This window comes from Pseudophryne corroboree, chromosome 2 (assembly GCF_028390025.1).
Source record: "Pseudophryne corroboree isolate aPseCor3 chromosome 2, aPseCor3.hap2, whole genome shotgun sequence".
NCBI lineage: Eukaryota > Metazoa > Chordata > Amphibia > Anura > Myobatrachidae > Pseudophryne > Pseudophryne corroboree.
The window spans coordinates 103,674,817-103,699,363 of NC_086445.1; the positions used below are offsets into that span (position 1 = coordinate 103,674,817).

Sequence of the window (24,547 nt, forward strand, 5' to 3'; positions counted from 1 at the left end):
CATGCTTGGGCCCCTGGACAGAGGCGGGCCCCAGTGCAGTGCACTGCTTGCACTGCCGGTAGTTCCGCCTCTGCCTGTAGTATTATACCATTCAGCAACTGTACACATTCTGTATTTGTTTGAGTTCAGCTCCTACAGCAGGAAATAGTGTAATGTAGCCAGTTATTTAGCTATGATGGTTTCCTAAAGTGATACTCTGGATACCTCCTATTGTGGTGTGTGTTCAGTCTAAAAACAGGCACTTTCCCCATCAGAGTTTCCTGCTAAATGAGAATTTCAATGCACAACTTGTACTGACATTTTTAATCACATCAAATATTATCTGACAATGGCTTTAAAACACAGATGGACAGTGCTAATCAGGTCATGATAATATGACAGTGGCTTGAAAATACAGTGCAAATCAAGACATGATAAACTGGTAGCAAGTTCAGACATAGTCAACAGATCCACTGCCACTAGTCATGTTATATAGAGACACTATTCTGAATCTCAGTCGGGTCCAAGTAGGGATATGGCAATTTCATGCTCTTGTTCCTCACTTTAATGGAATGGGAGATCTTAGCCAGTTTCTCCTGGAAATCTTTTATGAATGTCTGTGGAACCTCCTCTGTAAAATGCACATCATGGTAATCCCCCAGATGTCTCTACAAGGGAATAGGAAATCTTGTCAAATGGAAGCCCTGAAGACAAAATCATTTGAATAGCTATGTCCATCTACCACCAAATTACAAATTTATATGCACATGAATAGATGGTGGGATTGCATTTGTTAGCTATTCCCCTGAAGAGGAACAGAAAAGTACTCAATCAGCTTTTTGCAATCTTACTAGCCCCTCGTACTCACCTTATCTGTTGGATCTTTAGTGAGCTGCCACACAATGGCTATGCCCAAACTGGTTGTGTTTACTTCAGGCAATGTAGCCAGTATACTCTCGGTTGTACTGACCCCTTTTACTGTTGGAGGGGGACTTTTCATTGCTGGCGGACCATTAGGCATCCAGGTATATAAGTCAAACTGCAATGGAAACTCAGATTTGAAACTTAGACAGGAACACTTTACCTCAGAAGAAGACAGATACAAACATTCTCATAATACATTACAAAACTATTGGAAGTTGGCCCATTGGAAGTTGTCTGGTGGTTGCCAGTAACCTATCAGAGTCACTGGGCAAGAAGGTTGGAGTGTACTGCATTGTGTTTCAGGGCCTACACTATATACAGTTGGTTTACCACATTAACACTGTCCCATGGAACACGTAAGTAAATAGTTTGTATAAAATGAGGCCTGCAACATGCATGTTACAGTTGTTATAACATATACAAAGGTAGGGAAATGTTGGACATGAGGTTTTAAAGCACAGTTACAAGTGTCAGCAAAGCTGTAGGTCAATATCTCCCATGGTTGATCTCATTCAGATTAGTCAATATGGCCTCTAATCCTCCAAATCAAGGACAGAGTATGAAAGATGCCACACAGGGTACCAAGAACAGCATATTGTAAAGCTGAGATGATCTGTCACTCACCTGAGCGCTGCTGACCGCTGCATGCTGAACAGAACAAGTGAAGATCAGCATGGTCAGGTACTTGATCAAAGAGGCCTTGGTCTCCAAGGATGAGGGCATTCCTATCAAACAGAATAGTCCAAAAGTCATCTAGATCTCTCCTACACACTGATGGAACATCCAAGGTAAGAGCTGGAAGATCGTATTTGGTAGTATATGACCTATTGGTAATACCAGGTTTACCAACATTTCAAAGATGAGGTTGGCTCATTGTGGACACCATTGTGATATGTCATCACAGAACAAGAAGTCACATACCTGTAGATTTGTTGTCCAAGAAACCTTCTTTGTAGATCTCTGCCACCCAGGCCTGAAGTTCAGGATCTTTACTGACAGCCACATCACTCTCATAGTAGTAATTCACAATGTTGGACGCAAAGCTGTAGTGGATAAAGCAAGAGGTACAATCACTGAGTAATAAAGTATGGATGATGTACAGAAGTAATAATGGGGTGTGTAATTCTAGCTGTCCAGAATTCCCTTGATCAGATGTTTTGGACACTATAAAGTTTTCTATTTCCTATAGCATATTCACACTATGATCAGTGGGAGGCAATTTTATTCAAAGGTGGATAACGAGGTCTTCTACCTCTGGATGGGCAGCTGGAACAGGACAGTAGTTATCATAACTACCTCTCCATAGCCAACCAGATGTTCATCCCATCATCCCTGTACAGGTAATTGGGAATGGATTCCAGTCCTCTTGCCTGGATGTCATCAGGGAGACAGAGGCTGCTGTAAGTGACCTCATCCGTTCCTTTTTTCAGAAGTATCTGAAGCCCTCCTTTTCCAGATCCTATAACCTGGATAAAAGACAAAGGGGTAAATTTACTAAGGTGGGAGATTTTTAGAACTAGTGATGTTGCCCATAGCAACCAATCAGATTATATCTATTATCTGCTAGAAGCAGCTAGATAAATGGTAAGTAGAATCTGATTGGTTGCCATGGGCAATGTCAAAGTCAGAAAAATATCTCTATGCACACTACCATATTTGCACCTCACACAGGTCCGTGCTGCGCATGCGTACGCTCTCCCGTACGTGCGCATACTCACAGTCGCGGGCACCCGCAGGCGCATGGTATGCGTATTTACGGTAGAGTTTATGTGGTTGTAGCGTGCGACTCAATCGTTACATACTTTCAGTAATAATGTATTTTGTAGATCATGGTTCCTTTGATAGATTCTGAAAGTTTGGTTAATATAGAATGTTTATGAACAGAGGAATCCCTCTTTGTTTGATACGAAGGGTCAGACAGGAGTAATACAGTGGTGTTTAGTATCCATCGGAAGAATATTTAATTAGAAATATTCCGGTGTTGGTTTGAAGCAGATCAATCGCTCGTGCGAATAGTTATGGACATAAGAAGTTTATGAACATTTACTTTATTTGCACTTTATTACCCATGCGGCGGGAAACCCAGTTTCCCTCCCACCTGAGCAGTTGGAAATCGTCACAGCCCACCTGTATGAATTAACCTATGACCTTTTGTTATGATGCGAAGCCGAATTCCTGTGTCCAATGGACGATCAGATTGTAGGGACCATTAGATTGCATTGTGTGTGGGGCATAAATAGGCAGGCCGACCACATCCAGCTCTCACTCTTCAACGGTTCTCATTGCTGAAAATCGGGTGCTGGATGTCCAGGCGCATGCGATCGTTTCCCCTTGTGCGTAAGTTTTTCTCCGTAATCATTGTCTTACTGTGAGCCATTTCTCTCATCTCTATCTCTCTCTCTCTCTCTCTCTACTCTTTCTCTCGTATTTTCCCTTGATTAGATTGTATTGTATTGTATTTATAGTGTAGTTATTTGGTTATGAAGTCTCTGTTATATTGTAGTGTATTATTTGTACTGTGATTCCTTTTTTTACAAGTATATTAGTTATAATACATTTAACAGGCTTTGGACCCTAAACAAGTATCTGTGTATTTTCTCATAGTGTTAAGAATTCTCTGAGTGTCGGTGACGCTCAAACAGCTTTGTAGTTAATCAGGTTACACAAGGTTGCACTTACACTTTGTCTCTACATTAAGGTTTACTGTGTATTTCATTGTTAAGGGTATAGATATAAAGGTTTTGCGTTGTGAGCGTCTGCGCCGCTGGTGATCTCCTCGTGGTCTCGAGCGTCCGCTACGCCATAGCGAATCATTACGTTAGTCATAGCCAACAGCGTCCTTGTCTGTGATCTCTGGGCCGTGAGCGAACGTGACGCTTGAGCGTCTCGCCTACGGCTGAGCGATCGTTACGCAACTTGCGTACCCTTATGGTACTTCTTAAGTAAACAGCGTACAGTGTTCTTAGACCTCATAAAGGGTTGTATATACGATAAATATTTAGCTTTATCAATTGGCGGCTCGTCCTGTCCTTCACATATCTGCACTAGGTAGATCAGCAGACATTATCCCTCAGCAAAGGGCGGGAGGTTGTCTCGTAGTGCTGACGGGATAAGCGTCTGCTTCGCTTAGATAACGAGTGCTGAAGGAATCCGGGAACCGGAGGTAAGAACAAAACGCTTGTGTTTTTTTTAAAACTGTTTATTTTTCTTCTGTCTTGCGTATATACGCACGCATACATATATATATCTGCATTTCTTTTCCATCTGTGTATTTCATTTGTCGTATATCACCATCCTGTCTGCCAGTTTTATAGTTGATAGAAAAGTGCTAAAAGAGACTTGCTGTTATTTCATAGTTTAAGAATAGAGGTAATAGTTAAAAGTGTAGACAAACACACAGGTTTGCCTGGGAGATAAGGCAAAGCCAGTGGGGTACGCGGTAGATGATCAGGGATCGTTTACATTGATAAAAGTATATTGTGTTACGGTGGATCTTTGTTTTGCGTACACGTGTCTCTAACAAAGACTAGCGTACGCAATCCAAAGGCCGACGCACGCAGCGTTCATTACGCAACGTAGCGTCCGGTTACGCCCACGTAGCTCAAGTCACGATAAGTTGATTTTTAACGCAACGTGATAAGTAACGCAAAGCGGTAAATAGCGCAACAGGCGGTAAATAACGCAAGTCTATTTTTGGAAATCCAAAAATTTAAATTAACAGATCCTGCTCCTAATTGGTAACACAGCTGGGCTAAAGAAAATTTTCTGCGCAGAAATAGAAATAGAAACAAAAGTGTACATGTGATGAGTGAGTGTTTTTACAATTTTTAAAGGTTGAACCACAAGAAAAGTCGAGTACTCGTGAGGTACATGCGTGTAAGTGACGTGCACGGTGGCTAGGGAGGCATCTCTGGTTAAATACAATTTTGAGCATTAGAGTATAGCGGACCAGGAGGTCATACTGTAACAAGACCAGGAGGTCATACTGTAACAAGACCAGGAGGTCATAACAGACCAGGAGGTCCAGGTACAGCCGACAAGGAAGTCCGCTATACAGTTCACAGGCACAACACCGAAAAGGGTTGGTGCAACACCCATATAGGCCATATAAGCTCTGGCTGAAGGAATTCGCAGTCGTAAGTTTCGATTCCATTGGTCTTTCCGTACATAAGCTTAGTTGTTTGTGTACTGAACGACTGGACCGCACGTAAGTGTGTGCAGTAGTTAGTAATCTGACCTAATACCATTAGAGTAAAGGGGTCACAAACGCTATCTGTACACTCTAACGTGATTTGTGTAATTTTTTTATTTTAAGGGAAGTTCGCTGCTCACTCAGGAACTATCCAGCAACCAATAGTTACTGGAAAGAGTAAGTGTTCTTCGGATAACCCTCACAGGTTCCAGTAAATAGAGGTTCAGGTCGCAGGGGCCCTAGGTCGAGTACGCCAGCACCATATCGGTGTGATCAGGTCGTATAGGTCGGCGTGGGCGAGTGAGTGGGGTACTCGGTAAACCGCCACCGTCAGCCTATTGTTGGCATTTGGTTTTTCGTAAAGGGTTGGCTAAATAAAGCAACACTTTCGAACTATGGGGGCCACTTGTTCAGGTAGGGGGCGATCAACCTCGGTTCGGGTTGATTCAGTGGTCCGGCCAATTGGGTCGGCCAGGTATATCATGTGTGAGAAATATGGAAGTCACACAGAAACTTTATGTGATGAATGGGAGAGAATGACTGTGCATGACGGGGAGAAATTCCCAAGAATAGGGAGCTTCAGCTCAGAAGTGTTACAAAATTTAAGGAGGAGGATATGTCTCATAAAATCAACAAAGAGACGAATTCAGCATTATGATTATTTACAGTTGTGGCAACAGGAAGGTGAGATACAGAGAGGTTTGGCTCAGGCGGCGGGATCTGGCTCTAACAGAAAACTAATTGCCACGGCCCCGCCGCCACCATATATATCAGGAGAGAAGTTGATTACGGAGAAAGACGCACTAAGGTGTAACACAAAATCACTTAGTAACTGTGTAAATGTTAATGATAATGTTAACCCATGCAAGTATTAACCCGTGCAAGTTGTACCCTGTTTTGAACTTTCCTCAGGAGTGTGATCAAGAGGACGAATCGGCAACGATTTCAGCGCTCTCTCTAGCAGCCACCATAGCAGAGACCACAGTAGGCACAGCTCCACCCACGAGATTAGTAAAGGTCCCTAGCGGAGGGATAGGTGAGGTCGTATCAACTGGTAAGTACGGCACCATGCATTATGCTGAAACTATTTCACCACAGCCTGTAGAATCTACACAGAATGAGGTTGTTAGAATTACACCTGTTAGAGTAATAGCAGTGCCAAATGGGAAAACAGACGCATCAGGAGCCACTCCCATTAGGAACATCGCCATGTACACTCCATTTTCCCGAATGGAATTAAGGACCATAGTGTCTGAATTTCCTGACCCTAGAAAAGACTTAGTTGCCAGTCAAAAATACATCAGAGACTTAGGTAACACTGTAGAGCCCAACAATAAAGACTGGCAGATATTGCTGAGAGCGTGTTTACCCTCAAATGTCGACGCAACTCAATTTTTAGCTGATTGCGGACTAGATCATGATGTACCTCTTACAGATGTGTACAACCAAGATAATGTGAAAAGAATAAACTTGCAGCTAAAAGAGTATTTCCCAGCAGTAGCTAAATGGAATAAGATATTCTCCATTAAACAGAAGGAGTCAGAGACAGCTGCAGAGTATTTTCACAGAGCATTATTAGAAATGGCAAAATACACAGGTATAGAGGACATTAAAACAGACACAAACCATCGGGAAGTAGCAGTATCGGTACTGATGGATGGTTTAAAAGAGTCATTGAAGACTAGGGTACAGACCACGCAACCTTGTTGGCGAGGTCTGTCTGTGGCTACTTTGAGAGAGGCTGCTATTGATCACGACAGAAACATCACCAGACACAGGGAACAACAAGGTGACAAATTAATGTCAGTAAGTATACAGGCTCTGACCACAAGGCAGCCTTTGTTTGTATCACCAAATCCTGTGGGTAAGTCAAGTATGGTTACTTGTTATTCTTGTCACAAACAGGGACACATGGCACGAGATTGTAGATTAAAGAATCCACGAAACTCATACCAAACCCCTAGACAACGACACGACACACGACATTGGGAGCAAGGTCCGCAGAAACGGAGTTATGAGCCACATACAGGGGAAACAAAAAGATATCCCCCAAATAGAGACTGGCATGCCTCTGGTAGTTCCCAACTATCTCCCTCACAAGTAGTTGCTGCCAGCGGGATTCAGGGAGGTCACCATACCCAATAGGGGTGTGGCCATACCTGTAATCTGCAGCCAGTAAAATTAATTGCCAACCTTGAAAGTGAACCCGAGGTCGCAATCAATGTAGCTGGTAAAACTTTAAACTTTCTTGTAGACACAGGGGCGGCCAAGTCAGTGATAAATTCGACAGTGGGCATGAGAACCACTGGTAGGACAATTTCAGCCATGGGAGTAACAGGAGTAGTCCATCACTACCCTGTTAGCAAACCAGCCGAGATTACAATAGGGCCTTTGCATACCAAGCATTCCTTTTTGCTGGCTGCATCGGCACCAACCAATCTCCTGGGAAGAGACTTACTGTGTAAAATGGGGTGCGTCATTTATTGTACTCCTGAAGGTGTATTCTTGGACATACCTGAGAAACACGCTCAGGAAGTGCGAGACATGTTAGACTCCCCATCAAAATTAATGTCACATACCATTATGACAAATAGGAATCCATCCCAAATAGAAGAGATGACATCTCAGATACCAGAGTCACTTTGGACAAAAGACGGACAGGACACTGGATTAATGGCAAACGTAGCTCCAGTAGTGGTACAAGTAAAAGATGGTAGGATAGCTCCAAAAATCCCACAATATCCTCTGAAGCCAGAGGTGGAGTTAGGAGTTTACCCAGTAATAGAGCGCTTGCTACAACAGGGCATTCTAGTAAGAACGTCCAGCACTGCCAATAGTCCCATCTTCCCTGTTAAGAAGAGTGGGGGGAGGGGTTACAGGCTAGTGCAGGATCTAAGGGGGATTAACAAAATAGTTGAGAGTCAGTTCCCCGTAGTGCCAAATCCAGCTGTCATCCTAATGCAAATCCCTCCCACTGCCAAATTTTTCACTGTTATTGACCTCTGCTCCGCTTTCTTTTCGGTACCTCTGCACCCTGACAGCCAATATTTGTTTGCATTCACATACAGAGGAGTCCAATACACGTGGACTCGATTGCCCCAAGGTTTCATAGATAGTCCAAGTATATTTTCTCAGGCTTTGCATGATTGTTTACAGTCTTTCCAACCAGACAGTGGATCAGTATTGATACAGTATGTGGACGATTTATTACTGTGTTCAGATTCACTGGAAGCATCTCTGAAGGATACGAAACAGCTCCTGTTTCATCTTTCAGACACCGGACACAAGGTGTCCAAAGACAAGTTGCAATTATGCCAAACTAAGGTAAAATATTTGGGACACTGTCTAACACAAGGACTGAGACACCTGACCGCTGATAGAATCCAAGCAATTAGAGACATGACTCTACCACAAACCCAGCAACAGATCAGAACGTTTTTAGGAATGTGTGGGTATTGCCGTAATTGGATCCCAGGGTTTTCCATATTGGCGCTACCTTTGCAGGAAATGGTCTCCTCAAACAAACCTGATAGGATTTTGCATACAGACGAATCCGAAACAGCATTTGAGAGACTCAAACAGTGCCTAACGCAGGCGCCAGCGCTAGGTATGCCAGACTATGGGAAACCCTTTGAACTATACGGAACAGAAAGTGCTGGTTGCGCAGCAGGTGTACTAACCCAAAAACACGGTGATGCCAGCAGGCCAGTTGCATACTACAGCGCTCAGCTAGACACGGTAGCGCGATCCCTCCCCACATGCTTGCGAAGCGTTGCTGCGATAGCATTGCTAGTGACAAAAAGCGAAGACGTCGTGCTAGGCCACAACCTCACAATCCATACGCCACATGCAGTATCAGCCTTATTGAATTCTGCCCAAACCAGACACGTCTCATCAGCGAGGTTTACAAGATGGGAATTGGCACTAATGGCCCCCGTAAACATCACCATAAGGAGATGCAGTGCATTAAATCCTGCAACATATCTCCCAGGTGTGCCTGGTCAGGCACAAAGGGTGGAAGGTGAGAGTGCTGGGGAAGGAGGATTCAATACAAAGGAAGATACACATGATTGTATGGAATATTTGACCCAAAATTTTACCGCAAGGCTTGACATCAGTGACAACCCACTGGAAGATGCAGAACTCACGTTCTACACGGATGGTAGTTGTCACAGACAGTCAGACTCGGGAGACTTGTGTACTGGATACGCAGTCGTAGATGACCAAGACACCATAGAAGCGGAACCGCTAGGCCCACCTCACTCAGCCCAGGTTGCTGAACTGGTCGCCCTAACCAGAGCATGTGAATTGGCTAAGGGTAAGTCAGCCAATATCTACACCGATTCTAGATACGCATTCGGAGTAGTCCATGATTTCGGAGCCCTATGGCGCCTCAGAAATTTCATGACGGCAGCTGGTACACCGGTAGCGCATGCAGCTCACATAAAAAGGCTTCTAACAGCGATACAGGAACCCGACAGAGTGGCTGTTATCAAATGTAAAGCACATACATATAGTCAAGACCCGGTATCACTTGGTAACAGCCGAGCAGACGAAGCTGCTAAGTTAGCAGCTGCTACCCCCATACAGACAGACACCACACAATTGATGGTATTTAATACCATTAACACACAGAAGTTGTGTGAAATGCAAAATTTGTGTTCCACACAGGAAAAGGCAGTCTGGAAGGCAAAGGGATGTAGCCAAGAGTCCTCAGGACTCTGGACGGATGGACATGGTAAACCAGTGGCCCCCAGAGCATATCTTCCATGTCTGGCTGAAGCAGCTCACGGGCTGACTCATCTAGGCAAGGAAGGGATGTGCAAATTGGTAAGAGCCTATTGGTGCGCCCCAGGATTCTCCTCTCATGCGAGTAAAAGAGCAATGTCATGCCTTACCTGTCTGAGAAAGAATATTGGAAAGGCAATACCTACAGAACCATCCCATATCCCACCTGCCGGCGGCCCTTTTCAGGTAATACAAATTGACTTCATTCAATTACCCCCTTGTCGGAATTTGAAATATGTACTTGTTTGTATAGATGTTTTCTCGAATTGGGTCGAAGCATTTCCTGCAGCTACAAATACCGCTATGTTTACAGCTAAGAAAATTGTGCAGGAATTTGTATGTAGATATGGTATCCCTAGAATAATCGAAAGTGATAGGGGTACCCATTTTACAGGTGATGTCTTTCAAGGAATGTGTAAGTTGATGGGAATTGATAGCAAGCTGCACACTCCGTACCGTCCACAGGCGAGTGCGGAGGTCGAAAGAGTGAACAGCACTATTAAAAATAAATTGAGTAAAGTGATGGCAGAGACAGGATTGACATGGCCTGAAGCTTTACCCATTGTATTGTACAGTATCAGAATCACTCCCAGGTCCCCTCTTAATCTATCCCCTTTTGAAATCTTGTTTGGTCGACAGCCGCATGTCATGATTAACCCTCAGGATGATTTGAAATGTAACAATGAAGTGACTGTAAAGTACTTGATTAACATGAGTAAACAGTTAAGGAATCAAAATGATAATCTGAAGTTGGTGATTCCTGATCTACCTGATAGTAATTGTCATGACATTGAACCTGGGGATTATGTAATGATACGAAATTTTCTACGCTCAGGTTGCCTTATTGACAGATGGGAAGGACCATACCAGGTCTTATTGACTAGCACTACAGCATTGAAGGTTGCTGAGAGAGAGACTTGGGTCCATTCATCCCACTGCAAGAAGGTTGCTGATCCAGAGAAGTCCCGTGATAAGGAACAGACGGTAGAGGTTGTATCACTGGAGTGTCTGTTCCAGGAGGACTGAGGCGGCACCTGAGCCTTGAAGACCGAGAGCTGTTGTCGACTCCCCACTCCCTTTTATTGTTTTTCTCCACTTCCCATCCCCTCTCCCTCAAATGTATTTTTCCTCCTTCTCATTCTTCTTCATCTCCTCCTCAAAGATGGACTTGCCCCAAGAGACTGTGATCCGGATTTTCCTGTTGACCATGATGTTAACCAGAGCAGTCTGTTCCGGCGAGAGTACCATGGAGGTCGATAGAGGTTCTGGAATGGGTTCTGATGATAAAGATGGAGGCGTAGTTTTCCAAGATCAACCTAACCAACAAGCAAAGGCGAGTATCAGAAAACGATCCGATAGCATTGATCATAGAAGAAATTGTGACGGATTGTTAGCTGAAGAAAACTGTATCTGTAGGCTCTGTAACAATGTCATTGAGGATGGGTGCATAAAGAAATGCCAATCCAGTTTTAATATCCATATGGACCGGCATCCATTGAGTGACTATCACTCCTTAGTGGGTAACGTATTAAACAAAACAGATTGTTGGGTATGCTCCCAAGTACCTCAGGGTCATAGCAAATCAGGGCTAGTACCATTTCCTTTAACGATAGGGGAGGTATTTGAGTTAAATGGTGGGAGACCGGTGGACCGGAGGTTTAATATCTCCAGCCCTCCTAGTTTGAAGCTCCACCAATAGCACGTGGATAGGTCCCTATTATGTTTCAACATCTCCAATCCCAGAAAGCCGGGAAATTGGGAAGTGTCATGGAGTAACCACACCATGACCTTTTCACATAGAGCAGATAGAATGCCTACAGATACAGAGCTTGTACGCCACATAGCCAGTAGAGGAAAATCTTTCCGGTATAGATACACCTTAGGAAATAGGATCACTAGAGTTGGAGAAGTATCACCAGGATACTGTGCACATATCGTACAACCTGATACGTGCATTAAGCAGATGGAAGAATTAGGGCTAGGAGATTTCACCTGGAAGGTGTGTAATATGGTAATGTCTTTCTCCGTCCCATATGTTCTCCCCGATGATGCATATTTCATATGCGGGAGAAAGGCGTACAAGTGGCTTGCCCCAAACTCTGAAGGATTGTGTTATATTGGAAAAGTATTGCCTGAAGTGATGACTGTAACACATGACAAAATGAAAGACATACACCGTGGTGCCCAAGCTCCTTATACTCACACTCATTACGAGCACCGAGTTAAAAGACAACTGTCAGAAAGGTTAGAGCATCCGGCCTCTGATCTGATCCATGAATCCACCGGGATTCAGGTTCTGGTGGCGTTAGATTTCACTCGCACCGCTCGAGGAGTGATGAATTATAGATACATTTCCGCACTCGCCAATTTGTTAGATAATATCACTGAAATGTATGATGACACGTTTAGATACACTGGAAGAGAACTTCAAGCTTATAAAACAGAACTGGTACAGCATAGAATGATTCTTAATTACCTCACAGCAGTGACAGGCGGATATTGTGTTACATTGGCAACACAGTACGGCGTGAAGTGTTGCACGTATATCACGAATAGCACCGAGGATCCGGTAGAGGTCATAGACCAAAAGATGGACGATATTCTCCAATTAAAGTGGGAATTTCGCCGAAAACACAATCTCACTCTTGCTGCTGTAGGTAATGAGCTGACTGGTTGGGTGTCATGGTTGAACCCGCGAAATTGGTTCTCCGGTTTGGGAGACTGGGCTCAAGGAGTCATAATGGATGTTGGAAAGTTTCTCCTATGTATTTTAGGTGTTGTTATATCTATTGGATTGATATTTAGATGCGGGCAGGCTTTAATGAGGTGCAAACAAAGTACAAGGGTGATGAGTTTGAGGAGTGAGGAAACTGTAATTAACCTGGATTTGATTTACGACCCAATGATAGAAACAATGATGTGATGAAAATGCGATTTCTACGGTCCGTTTCTTTCACCTGTTTTTCTGGTTTTTCTCCAAGATAACAAGACCCCCCTTGGACGAGGAAGTTGATGAGACGCTATACAGACAACGGATAGACCAAAGACGAAGTTTTGACCACTTGAGATATGGACACTTGATGAACTTTGCCATGGATCCCCAGTTTCCCTAGAATTCTTAAAATTACGCTAGCCCAACATTTTTTGTAAATCTAATGGCATTGACAAAGCTTATTGCTCACGCTTAATGAGCAAAACAGCGCAAAGAAGACGACTTTCAACTGATACCGAACAAAACTTCGACGACAGATGTACATTTACCTGACATAGAATATCATTGCATTTTCCATAAGTGTTCTTCATCTTCATCTCTACAACCCTCAGGTAATAACACACATAGTATAGGGAATACAGGCACAGATATCAGCAATCACATATCCCCCCATTCATGTATCATCAACTAAAATGTGCTCCCCATTTTGTTCAAAATCCGAAAAGAGCTCGGTAAAGTTTGACAGCCCATCCACAGACCTGTACCACAGGATAAGAAGGAATTCAAATGTATACTTCGCAATACCTCGAAGCTTGATTTACAACACGTACGGCACGATGATACATGACCCCCCCAAACATGGACTCATACACACATGCTTCTGCTATCACACTAGGTCATACCCTCTTCACACCTACTCCTCTCTCCTCCCTCACCCAACCATGGAAATGAATTAACCCCTGACATATATTTTTCTCCTTTTGAAATGTTTTCAGGAAGTGGCAGTTATTATTGACTGCCAAAGGGTGGACTGTCAAAGTCAGAAAAATATCTCTATGCACACTACCATATTTGCACCTCACACAGGTCCGTGCTGCGCATGCGTACGCTCTCCCGTACGTGCGCATACTCACAGTCGCGGGCACCCGCAGGCGCATGGTATGCGTATTTACGGTAGAGTTTATGTGGTTGTAGCGTGCGACTCAATCGTTACATACTTTCAGTAATAATGTATTTTGTAGATCATGGTCCCTTTGATAGATTCTGAAAGTTTGGTTAATATAGAATGTTTATGAACAGAGGAATCCCTCTTTGTTTGATACGAAGGGTCAGATAGGAGTAATACAGTGGTGTTTAGTATCCATCGGAAGAATATTTAATTAGAAATATTCCGGTGTTGGTTTGAAGCAGATCAATCGCTCGTGCGAATAGTTATGGACATAAGAAGTTTATGAACATTTACTTTATTTGCACTTTATTACCCATGCGGCGGGAAACCCAGTTTCCCTCCCACCTGAGCAGTTGGAAATCGTCACAGCCCACCTGTATGAATTAACCTATGACCTTTTGTTATGATGCGAAGCCGAATTCCTGTGTCCAATGGACGATCAGATTGTAGGGACCATTAGATTGCATTGTGTGTGGGGCATAAATAGGCAGGCCGACCACATCCAGCTCTCACTCTTCAACGGTTCTCATTGCTGAAAATCGGGTGCTGGATGTCCAGGCGCATGCGATCGTTTCCCCTTGTGCGTAAGTTTTTCTCCGTAATCATTGTCTTACTGTGAGCCATTTCTCTCATCTCATCTCTCTCTCTCTCTCTCTCTACTCTTTCTCTCGTATTTTCCCTTGATTAGATTGTATTGTATTGTATTTATAGTGTAGTTATTTGGTTATGAAGTCTCTGTTATATTGTAGTGTATTATTTGTACTGTGATTCCTTTTTTTACAAGTATATTAGTTATAATACATTTAATAGGCTTTGGACCCTAAACAAGTATCTGTGTATTTTCTCATAGTGTTAAGAATTCTCTGAGTGTCGGTGACGCTCAAACAGCTTTGTAGTTAATCAGGTTACACAAGGTTGCACTTACACTTTGTCTCTACATTAAGGTTTACTGTGTATTTCATTGTTAAGGGTATAGATATAAAGGTTTTGCGTTGTGAGCGTCTGCGCCGCTGGTGATCTCCTCGTGGTCTCGAGCGTCCGCTACGCCATAGCGAATCATTACGTTAGTCATAGCCAACAGCGTCCTTGTCTGTGATCTCTGGGCCGTGAGCGAACGTGACGCTTGAGCGTCTCGCCTACGGCTGAGCGATCGTTACGCAACTTGCGTACCCTTACGGTACTTCTTAAGTAAACAGCGTACAGTGTTCTTAGACCTCATAAAGGGTTGTATATACGATAAATATTTAGCTTTATCAGCAACATCACCAGTTCTAAAAATCTTCCACCTTAGTAAATTTACCCTAAGGTGTTGGATGTGTGTTCTGGTGCAATGCTTCAGCTTCTATATTCAAGCCAAATAGTAAGTTATTGTAAAATTTAACATGCAGACTCAAAACCATGTAAGCTGCCAGTTTTCTGTAACTTATGTATAATAGAGGATCTCACCTGATCAAAAAGGGCTCCAGGATTAAAGAGAATAGCTCTGCCAAGGACATTGGTCTCAAGGGTGTAACGAAGATGTGGAATAATTAGCTGGAAAAGTAGAAAAATATTAGCATATATATAATACCATCCAATATAGACCTCATTTTAAATGGGATACATTTAATTTGCTGGCTGTCGCCAGCTGGAATCCCAGCAGAACAGGACTATTCCCACTCATGGGTGTTGTCCATGACAGCCATCAAGCAGGAATAGATCCTGTGGCAAGCACAGTGAGCCACTGAGCCCACAGCATGATGAGTGCAGGGAGCCCACAAGGGGACCCTTTGCGCTCGCCCTGCTGCTGGCGTTCTGGCGGGCGGGATGCCACTGTTGGGATATTGACAGCTGGCAACCCGCACGCTGGTAACTCCTACTGATTCCTTTTAAGCACAGGAAATATAACATATAAAACATGTTTACAATTATATCTTGATATTTCACTGGCAACCATACTATGCTTAGTCCAACTATCTCATTCTCATATTTCATTTCCAAATATTTTCTTTTTTTAAGCCACAAAATAAGTCAATAAAATGCCTCAGTTTGACATTTAAATGCAGATCTTCTGCTGAAGGAAGTGAAAATGATGTGCCTCCATTTCAGGAGACATCTCTCAAGCCTCCATAATAAAATACAGCATAAAGCATTAGGGGTCTATTTATTAACATTATTTTTACTAAAATAATGTTAAAAAGGGTGTTTTTACACCCTTTTCACATTATTTTACTATCACCTGAATTTATTAAAGGGCATTTGGAGCCGTTTTCATGAAAAACTGCTCCAAACCCTTTAATTCACTTTTTTCTAGTAACCCACATCGCAATCCCCATACTTATAATGGGAAATGTGGGGGGTAATTCCAAGTTGATCGCAGCAGGACATTTTTTAGCAGTTGGGCAAAACCAAGGCCCTCATTCCGAGTTGTTCGCTCGGTAAATTTCTTCGCATCGCAGCGTTTTTCTGCTTAGTACGCATGCGCAATGTTCGCAATGCGACTGCGCCAAGTAATTTTGCTATGAAAATAGGATTTTTACTCACGGCTTTTTCTTCGCTCCGGCGATCGTAGTGTGATTGACAGGAAATGGGTGTTACTGGGCGGAAACACTGCGTTTTATGGGCGTGTGGATGAAAACGCTACCGTTTCCGGAAAAAACGCAGGAGTGGCTGGAGAAACGGGGGAGTGTCTGGGCGAACGCTGGGTGTGTTTGTGACGTCAAACCAGGAACGACAAGCACTGAACTGATCGCAGATGCCGAGTAAGTGTGGAGCTACTCTGAAACTGCTACGAGGTTTGTAATCGCAATATTGCGAATACATCGTTCGCAATTTTAAGAAGCTAAGATTCACTTCCAGTAGGCGGCGGCTTAGCGTGTGCAACTCTGCTAAAATCGCCTTGCGAGTGATCAACTCGGAATGAGGGCCCATGTGCACTGCAGGGGGGGGACAGATATAACATGTGCAGAGAGAGTTAGACTTGGGTGTGGTGTGTTCAATCTGCAATCTAATTTGCAGTGTAAAAATAAAGCATCCAGTATTTACCCTGCACAGAAATAAAATAACCTACCCAAATCTAACTCTTTCTGCACATGTTATATCTGCCTCCTCTGCAGTGCACATGGTTTTGCCCAACTGCTAAAAAAATTCCTGCTGCGATCAACTTGGAATTACCCCCGTGATGCGGCCAAATTTACTAAAAACAAAAAAAAAGTGAAAAAATACTGCAGTGTGCCCTGTGATAATCTCGCCAGCTCAGGCTGGTGAGATCAGAGGGCAGCACTGCGATAGGGAGGCATTTGCCCAGCTTTCTCTGACCTGGCAGAGAATGCTGAGCGGGACCCAGCTCCAGTGATGGACACACAAGCTGATCAAAGTGTAAAAAGGAAAAAAAAAAGGAAAAAACCCCCAAAGAACATACTCACCTGTCCAGGGAGCCGGTGTCCGCTGCTCCGGTGAGAGCTGCAATGTGACCCCGGTGCAGTAAAGTGATGCTGCAAAGCGGCAGCGCACTTTACAGCACTGGGGGTCACTGCAGCACACAGGATCCGGCACCCGGTATCCCAGCAGAAGCAGCGTGGACTGGTTCCCTGGACTGGTGAGTATATTGATCTGCTGGGGGGGTTCCGCGGTGAGCGAGGGTAGTTGCGATGGGGTGGGGGTCAACCGGGTGATGGCGGTAGCGGTGATGTCAGCGTGGGTGGCGCATGCGCAGCAGGATATAGGGGTATTTTTTCAGAAAAAGCTCTGTCCCTGCATGCGATAATTGATACATCCCTACAATGTAATCAGTTATCGCAGTGCGAGTTCGGGCGATTTTATCACCTGTCATCCGCATCCTGGATGCGGATGGTGATAAATAGGCCCCTTAGCCTTTTACTAGAGCCCCTGCCATGACCCACTCCCTGACAATGATATAAAACCAGATCTCACCTTGTACACTGGGTGGCTCATTGGAAGTTGTCTGGTGGTTGCAATGTTGAAGACCTCAGCAAAGAGATGAGTATAGAGAAGGTGAGTGACCACCTCATGCACCTGGTAGTCAGAATTGCGGACCCAGATCTTGGCCAGTAACCAGTCAGATTCAGAGTCACTGGGCAGGAAGATTGGAGCATTCTCTCCTGGGATTTGAGACAACTGTAATAGAGAAAGAACTGTCAGTACAGCACCATCTAGAACCACATACTTTTCCTCTACCATGTTGTTTAGAAGTGGGCAGTATATAGATGTTGCCATGCTCATATTTGCTGTGAAGCAGAATTAATTGGAATGAATTGATTGCTGGCTGTGAATAGTCACAGCCCAGCGCAGCATGGCGTATCGCAGCAAGATGAGCATATCTACACTCCACTGCACGTCCACATAAACCTAGTTCATAATTAAGCCATAAAGCATTATATGTAATATATGGGGCCTAATTCAAGGATGAACGCAAATGCATTTGCAGTTTCTTATAATCGATAAACTGTGTATGCACAAAATTCGCATGGCGCATGTCTGCCGCTGTAATTGCTTACGCAATAGAGTAAAAATTGCTACCTCAGACTTGCACGCAAAAACAACCCCTTAAATAAACAGTGTTAAAAAGGCGTGGCGGAGGAGTCTATGGGCATTCTCCGCAAGTTTACAAATCTGGGCGTGTAACAGGGGCATGTAGTGGGAGTATGTACCTGGGTCCAGGGCGGTGCATGTAGTATAAACAGGACATGCCAACTTGTCCGATATCACAAATCCCGAGGAGAGTCTAACTGGGGTAAGCCATTGTGCGATGATGTCCCTCAGTTTCCGTAAGAGGTCCTCAGTGGTGTACCTCTTATGGTAAGCGGTAATACATAGCGTAGCTTGCCTAGGAACGCTTTCTGCTGCTGTTGTTGCTGCGGGAGGCAATACATCTACCCAGTGGGCTGTCACAGCCATATAGTCCTTAGTCTGCCCTGTTCCACTTGTCCACATGTCCATGGTTAAGTGGACAGTGGGTACAACTGCATTTTTTAGGACACTGAGGACACTTTTTCTGACGTCTCTGTACATTCTCGGTATCGCCTGCCTAGTGAAGTGGAACCTAGATGGGATTTGGTACCGGGGACACACTACCTCCATCAATTCTATAAGTCCCACTGAACTAATGGTGGATACTGGACGCATGTTTAACACCAACATAGCTGTCAAGGCCTCAGTTATCCACTTTGCAACAGGATAACTGCTGTCATATTTCATCTTCCTCACAAAGGACTGTTGGACAGTCAGTTGCTTACTTGAAGTAGTACAAGTGATCTTACGACTTATCCTCTGGGATAACGATCGATTCCCAGCAGCAACAACAGCAGCGGCAGCAGCAGTAGTAGCGTAGGCGTACCACTCAAGGACCCTCTGGAGGAATCCCGGTTAGGAGAGGACTCCTCAGTCTTGCCAGTGACATGGCCTGCAGGACTATTGATGTTCCTGACTGGGGAGAAAGTTGACGTTGAGGGAGTTGGTGGTGTGGCTTGCAGGAGCTTGGGTACAAGAGGAAGAAGGGATTTAGGTGTCAGTGGTCTGCTTACGCTCTTACCCAAAGTTTCACAACTTGACACTGACTTCTGATGAATGCGCTGCAGGTGACGTAAAAGGGAGGATGTTCCTAGATGATTAACGTCCTTAGCCCTACTTATTACAGATTGACAGAGTCAACACACGGCTTGACACCTGTTGTCCGGATTTGTGGAGAAATAATTCCACACCGAAGAGGTGGCTTTTTTTGAATTTTGCCCAGGCATGACAATGGGCTTATTCATCCCACAGACAACACATGTCTCCCCCAGTGCCTGATTTAAACAAACCACAACACCATCAGAATTCTCATCATCAACTTCCTCCTCAGCGCCAGCAACACCCATATCCTCATCCTGGTGTACTTCAACAGTGACATCTTCAATTTGTATATCAGAAACTGGACTGTGGGTGCTCCTTCCAGCACTTGCAGGGGGCATGCAAGTGGTGGTAAGTGCCACCTCTTACCATCCAGTATTGGGAAGGTCAGGCATCGCAACCGCCGACACACTTGGACTCTCCTTGGGGATTTGTGTTACCATCTTAGAATGCGCAGTTATTTTCTGTGCTTTTTCCAGCTTAAATCTTTTAATTTTTCTAGCGGGAGGATGAGGGCTTCCATCAAATGTTGCGAATATAAGTCTGTTCTACACATATACACTATTTTTGTTTTTCATATCTTTTACAACATTTGGAGAGTAACACTGGATTAAAACAGAACGAAGAAATGAATATCACTGGAATTCACTAGGAGGGACGTATTGTATCTATTGTAATATATGTGTGTACATCTATGTCCTTTTCACATTTCCAGCTGTCTATATATTGACAAAATTTATAGTGCCAGGGTTGTATCCCTTCCAACCAATTTTTGTGTATACATTGTGTGATGCTGTCCCTCTGTTTCTGTGAGAGGTTCTCAGTGGTGTGCCTCTTACGGAAACCTGTGATACACAGCGTAGCCTGTCTAGGAACTAGTTAATGTTTGTGAGATGCTGCTACTGGTGCCACTGCTGTTGTTGCTGTGGAAGGCAATACATCTACCCAGTGGGCTGTCACAGTCATGTAGTCCTTAGTTTGCCTTGCTCCACTTGTCTACCTGTCCGTGGTTAAGTGGACAGTGGGTACAACCGCATTTTTGAGGACACTGAGGACACTTTTGTTAATGTCCCTGTACAGTTCGGAAATTGCTTGCCTAGTGACGTGGAATCTAGATGGGATTTGGTACTGGGGACACAGTATGTCCAGCAACTGTCTAAATCCCACTGCACTAATGGCAGATACCGGATGCACGTCTAACACCAGCATAGATGTTATGGCCTCAGTAATCTGCTTTGCAACAGGGTGACTGCTGTCCTATTTCATGATGACCATCGACTCCCAGCAGCAACAACAGCTGTGGCAGCAATAGGCGTAGCGCTCAAGGATCCTCCGGAGGAATCCCAGATAGGAGAGGACTCGTCAGTCATGCCAGTGACATGGCCTGCAGGACTACTTCTGATTCTGACTGAGGAGGAAATTGACGATGAGGGAGCTGGAGGTGTGGATTGCCGGAGCTTGGATACAACAGAAAAACGGGCTTTAGGTGTCAGTGGACTGTTTACGCTCTTACCCAAAGTTTCTGAACTTGACAATTACTTCTGATGAATGCGCTGCAGGTGACGTATAAGGGAGGATGTTCCTATGTGGTTAACATCCTTACCCCTACTTATTATTGATTGACAAAGGCAACAGATGGCTTGACACCTGTTGTCCGGATTTGTGGAGAAATAATTCCACACCGACAGAGCCGGCCCTAACTAATATGATGCCCTAGGCAAGATTTTGGCTGGTGCCCCCTAGCACCACAGCTGGTTCCGCCTCTGACCTTGCACCTCTTTCCCAGCACCATCACCCCTCACCAATAGTAGTCCTTATTTTGATGTTTGTACCCCCTACATTTTAAATAGGAACAGTTCACACGTTTGGCGCACAGCCCAAAAAGGGGTGTGTTTTTGCTGGCAAGGGCGTTGGCCACACAATAGTAGCCTCAAATCCAATTATGCCACACAGTATTGCAACTTTATTCACATTTGATCATGCGATAGTGTCCATAATTCATATTACATCCCACAGTAGTATCACTTTACCTTATAAACGTTACTCCTCAAAGTAGAGCCCCTTATTCACATTCCATTACACTGAATTACTCCTTATTCGCATTACACCACACCCTATTGCTCTTTATTCACATTAGACGACACAGTAGTGCCCTTTCTATATGCAACGCCACATAGTAGAGCACCTTTTACACATAATGGCACACATTAGTAATGCATTTATACATTTAATTCTACACAGTAATGCCCCTTACACATTATGACAACCTTTATTAATGCCCTTATACACATAATGTCCCCTACACATTTGCTGCACATTATTAGTGCACCTATACACATAATGACACACATACAGTAGTACCCTGTTACACATTTGCTGCACATTATTAGTGCCTCTATACACATAATGACACACATACAGTGTACCCTGTTACACATATGCCGCACATTATTAATGCCCTTATACACATGACACACATAGTGCCCATTACACATATGTTGCACATTATTAATGCATTTTTACATGACACACATAATGCTCCTTACACATATTCTGAACACTACTGCACAACCAACCCACTCACATGCACACAGCACTCACACTGCCACTAACACTGTGCTTGGATACAGATGTGTCCTCATAAATCTTGCCTCAATGCTAACGTCAGGCATACCTTTTTAATGAAAATGCATCTTATTTGCATTGCTATGTGGCTAGGATGCACGAGCAGTTTCTGCTGATTAAAATGATATGTGGCATGCCTATATATTGTGTGAGACTGTGGCTGTATCTGCATATGAAATGCTACACACAGAATATAGGCATGCCGCATATCATTTTAATCAACAGAAGCTGCTGATGCCCCTAGGCATATCAAATGCCCTAGGCAATTGCCTAGTTTGCCTATAGCTATGGCCGGCTCTGCACACCGAAGAGGTGGAATTTTTGATATTTTGCCCAGGCATGACAATGGGCTTTTTCAGCCCTTGGACAACAACTGTCGCCACTGGTGCCTAATTCAAACAAACCACATCAACATCAGAATCCTCATCGTCAACTTACTCCTCAGCGCCAGCTACACCAAAAGCCTCCTCATCCTAGTGTACTTCTACAGTGACATCCTCAATCTCAATATCAGCAACTGGACTGGCAGTGCTCCTCCCAGCAATTGCAGAAGGCATGCAATTGGTGGAAGGAGCCTCCTCTTCCCATACAGTCTTGGGAAGGTCAGGCCTAGACATCGCAAACCACAGACACACTTGGACTCTCCTTGGGGATTTCTGATATCTCCGAGTCCCTATCATTCCTTTATTTTTACAGCACCCGACAGGGCCACAGCGTTCCTTAATTTTTACAACATCCATCAGGGCCAGTGTTCATTTATTTTTACAGCACCCCTATATTTTTACAGCATACAGGACAGGTCCACAGCATTCCTTTATTTTTACAGCACCCGACAGGACCACAGCATTCCTTTATTTTTACAGCACCCGTATATTTTTACAGCATACAGGACAGGGCCACAGCGTTCCTTTATTTTTACAGCACCCCTAATTTTTTACAGCATACAGGACAGGCCCATAGCGTTCCTTTATTTTTACAGCACCTGACATGGCCATGCGTTCCTTTATTTTTACAGCACCTGACAGGGCCACAGCGTTCCTTTATTTTTACAGCACCCGACAGGGCCACAGCATTACTTTATTCTTACAGCACCCAACAGGGCCACAGTTTTCAATTATTCTTACAGCACCCGACAGGGCCACAGCGTTCCTTTATTGTTACAGCATCCCTATATTTTTACAGCATACAGGACAGGGATACAGCACCCCTATATTTTTACAGCATACAGGAAAGGGTCACAGCGTTCCTTTATTTTTACAACATCCGTCAGGGCCACAGTGTTCATTTTTACAGCACCCCTATATTTTTACAGCATACAGGACAGGGACACAGCGTTCCTTTATTTTTACAGCACCCCTAAATTTTTACAGCATACAGGACAGGCGCACAGCGTTCCTTTATTTTTACAGCACCTGACAGGGTCACGCGTTCCTTTATTTTTACAGCACCTGACAGGGCCACAGCGTTCCTTTATTTTTCAGCACCCGACAGGGCCACAGCGTTCCTTTATTCTTACAGCACCCAACAGGGCCACAGTTTTCCTTTATTTTTACAGTACCCCACACAGCCACAGTGTTCCTTTATTGTTACAGCACCCCTATATTTTTACAGCATACAGGACAGGGATACAGCATTCCTTTATTTTTACAGCTCCTGACAGGGCCACAGGGTTACTTTATTTTTACAGCACACAGGACATTGCTCCTTTATTTTTACAGCATATAGGACAGCACCTCTAACAGAACAGGACAGCACCCAAGTACAGCACAGGACAGCAGCACCCTTGTACAGCACCCCTATCAGCACGGGGCACCACAGGAAAGCACCCCAGTACAGCACCTATGTACAGCAACACCCCTGTACAGCACCCCAACACCCCAGGACAGAACCCCTATTCAGCACCCCAACCAGCACAGGACAGCACCCCTGTACAGCACAGGACAGCATAAGACAGCAACACCCCTGTATAGCACCCCAAACAGCACAAAATACCCCAGGACAGAACCCTGTACAGCACTCCTAACAGCACAGGACTGCAGCCATGTACAGCACCCCTATCAGCACACAGGACAGCACTCCTAAAGAGCACCCACTGACCCCATCCAACGCCACCACCCACAGAGAGATGGGTGTGGTATAGCTTAAAGACATTTGAAAGATAGACAGTCATTAGTTAGACACTATATGGTTGACAGTCAAAAGATAGACAGGGTCAAAAGTCAGACAGTCAAAAGACCGACAGGGTCAGAGGTCCGACAGGGTCAAAAGTCAGACAATCAAAAGTCAGACAGGGTCATAAGTCAGACACAATTTTTGTTTTTTCGTGTTTTTTTATTTTTTTAACCCAAATTTGGTGAAATTCGTCTCCTCGCGGGCTTGCTATGCTCACCACGCTTCGGGCATAACTTTACTGAAAGGTAATAGTTTGTGACATGGATAGTAAATGGGGCAAAAGATGTAAAGAAAAACCACAGAAAAACAAAAAATGTATTCTGTTTTTGGTGTCTGACTTATGAACCTGTCTGACTTTTGACTGACTTTTGACCCTGTC

At 44.2% G+C, this 24,547-nt stretch overlaps 1 protein-coding gene across 1 annotated transcript in view; it reads right to left on the reverse strand.

Annotated features, from left to right (window-relative positions):
- Positions 1-284: 284 nt before the first annotated feature.
- Positions 285-24,547, reverse strand: part of LOC135001412 (polyunsaturated fatty acid lipoxygenase ALOX15B-like) — a 131,944-nt gene continuing 107,681 nt past the window's right edge. Inside the window, exons 9-15 of the mRNA XM_063951580.1 lie at positions 17,677-17,880; positions 15,211-15,297; positions 2,200-2,369; positions 1,825-1,946; positions 1,528-1,628; positions 848-1,018; positions 285-647 (exon numbers count right to left, since the gene is read on the reverse strand). Of these exons, the coding sequence (XP_063807650.1) occupies positions 468-647; positions 848-1,018; positions 1,528-1,628; positions 1,825-1,946; positions 2,200-2,369; positions 15,211-15,297; positions 17,677-17,880 (1,035 nt within the window). The 3' untranslated portion in view covers positions 285-467. The remainder of the gene's footprint in view (positions 648-847; positions 1,019-1,527; positions 1,629-1,824; positions 1,947-2,199; positions 2,370-15,210; positions 15,298-17,676; positions 17,881-24,547) is intronic.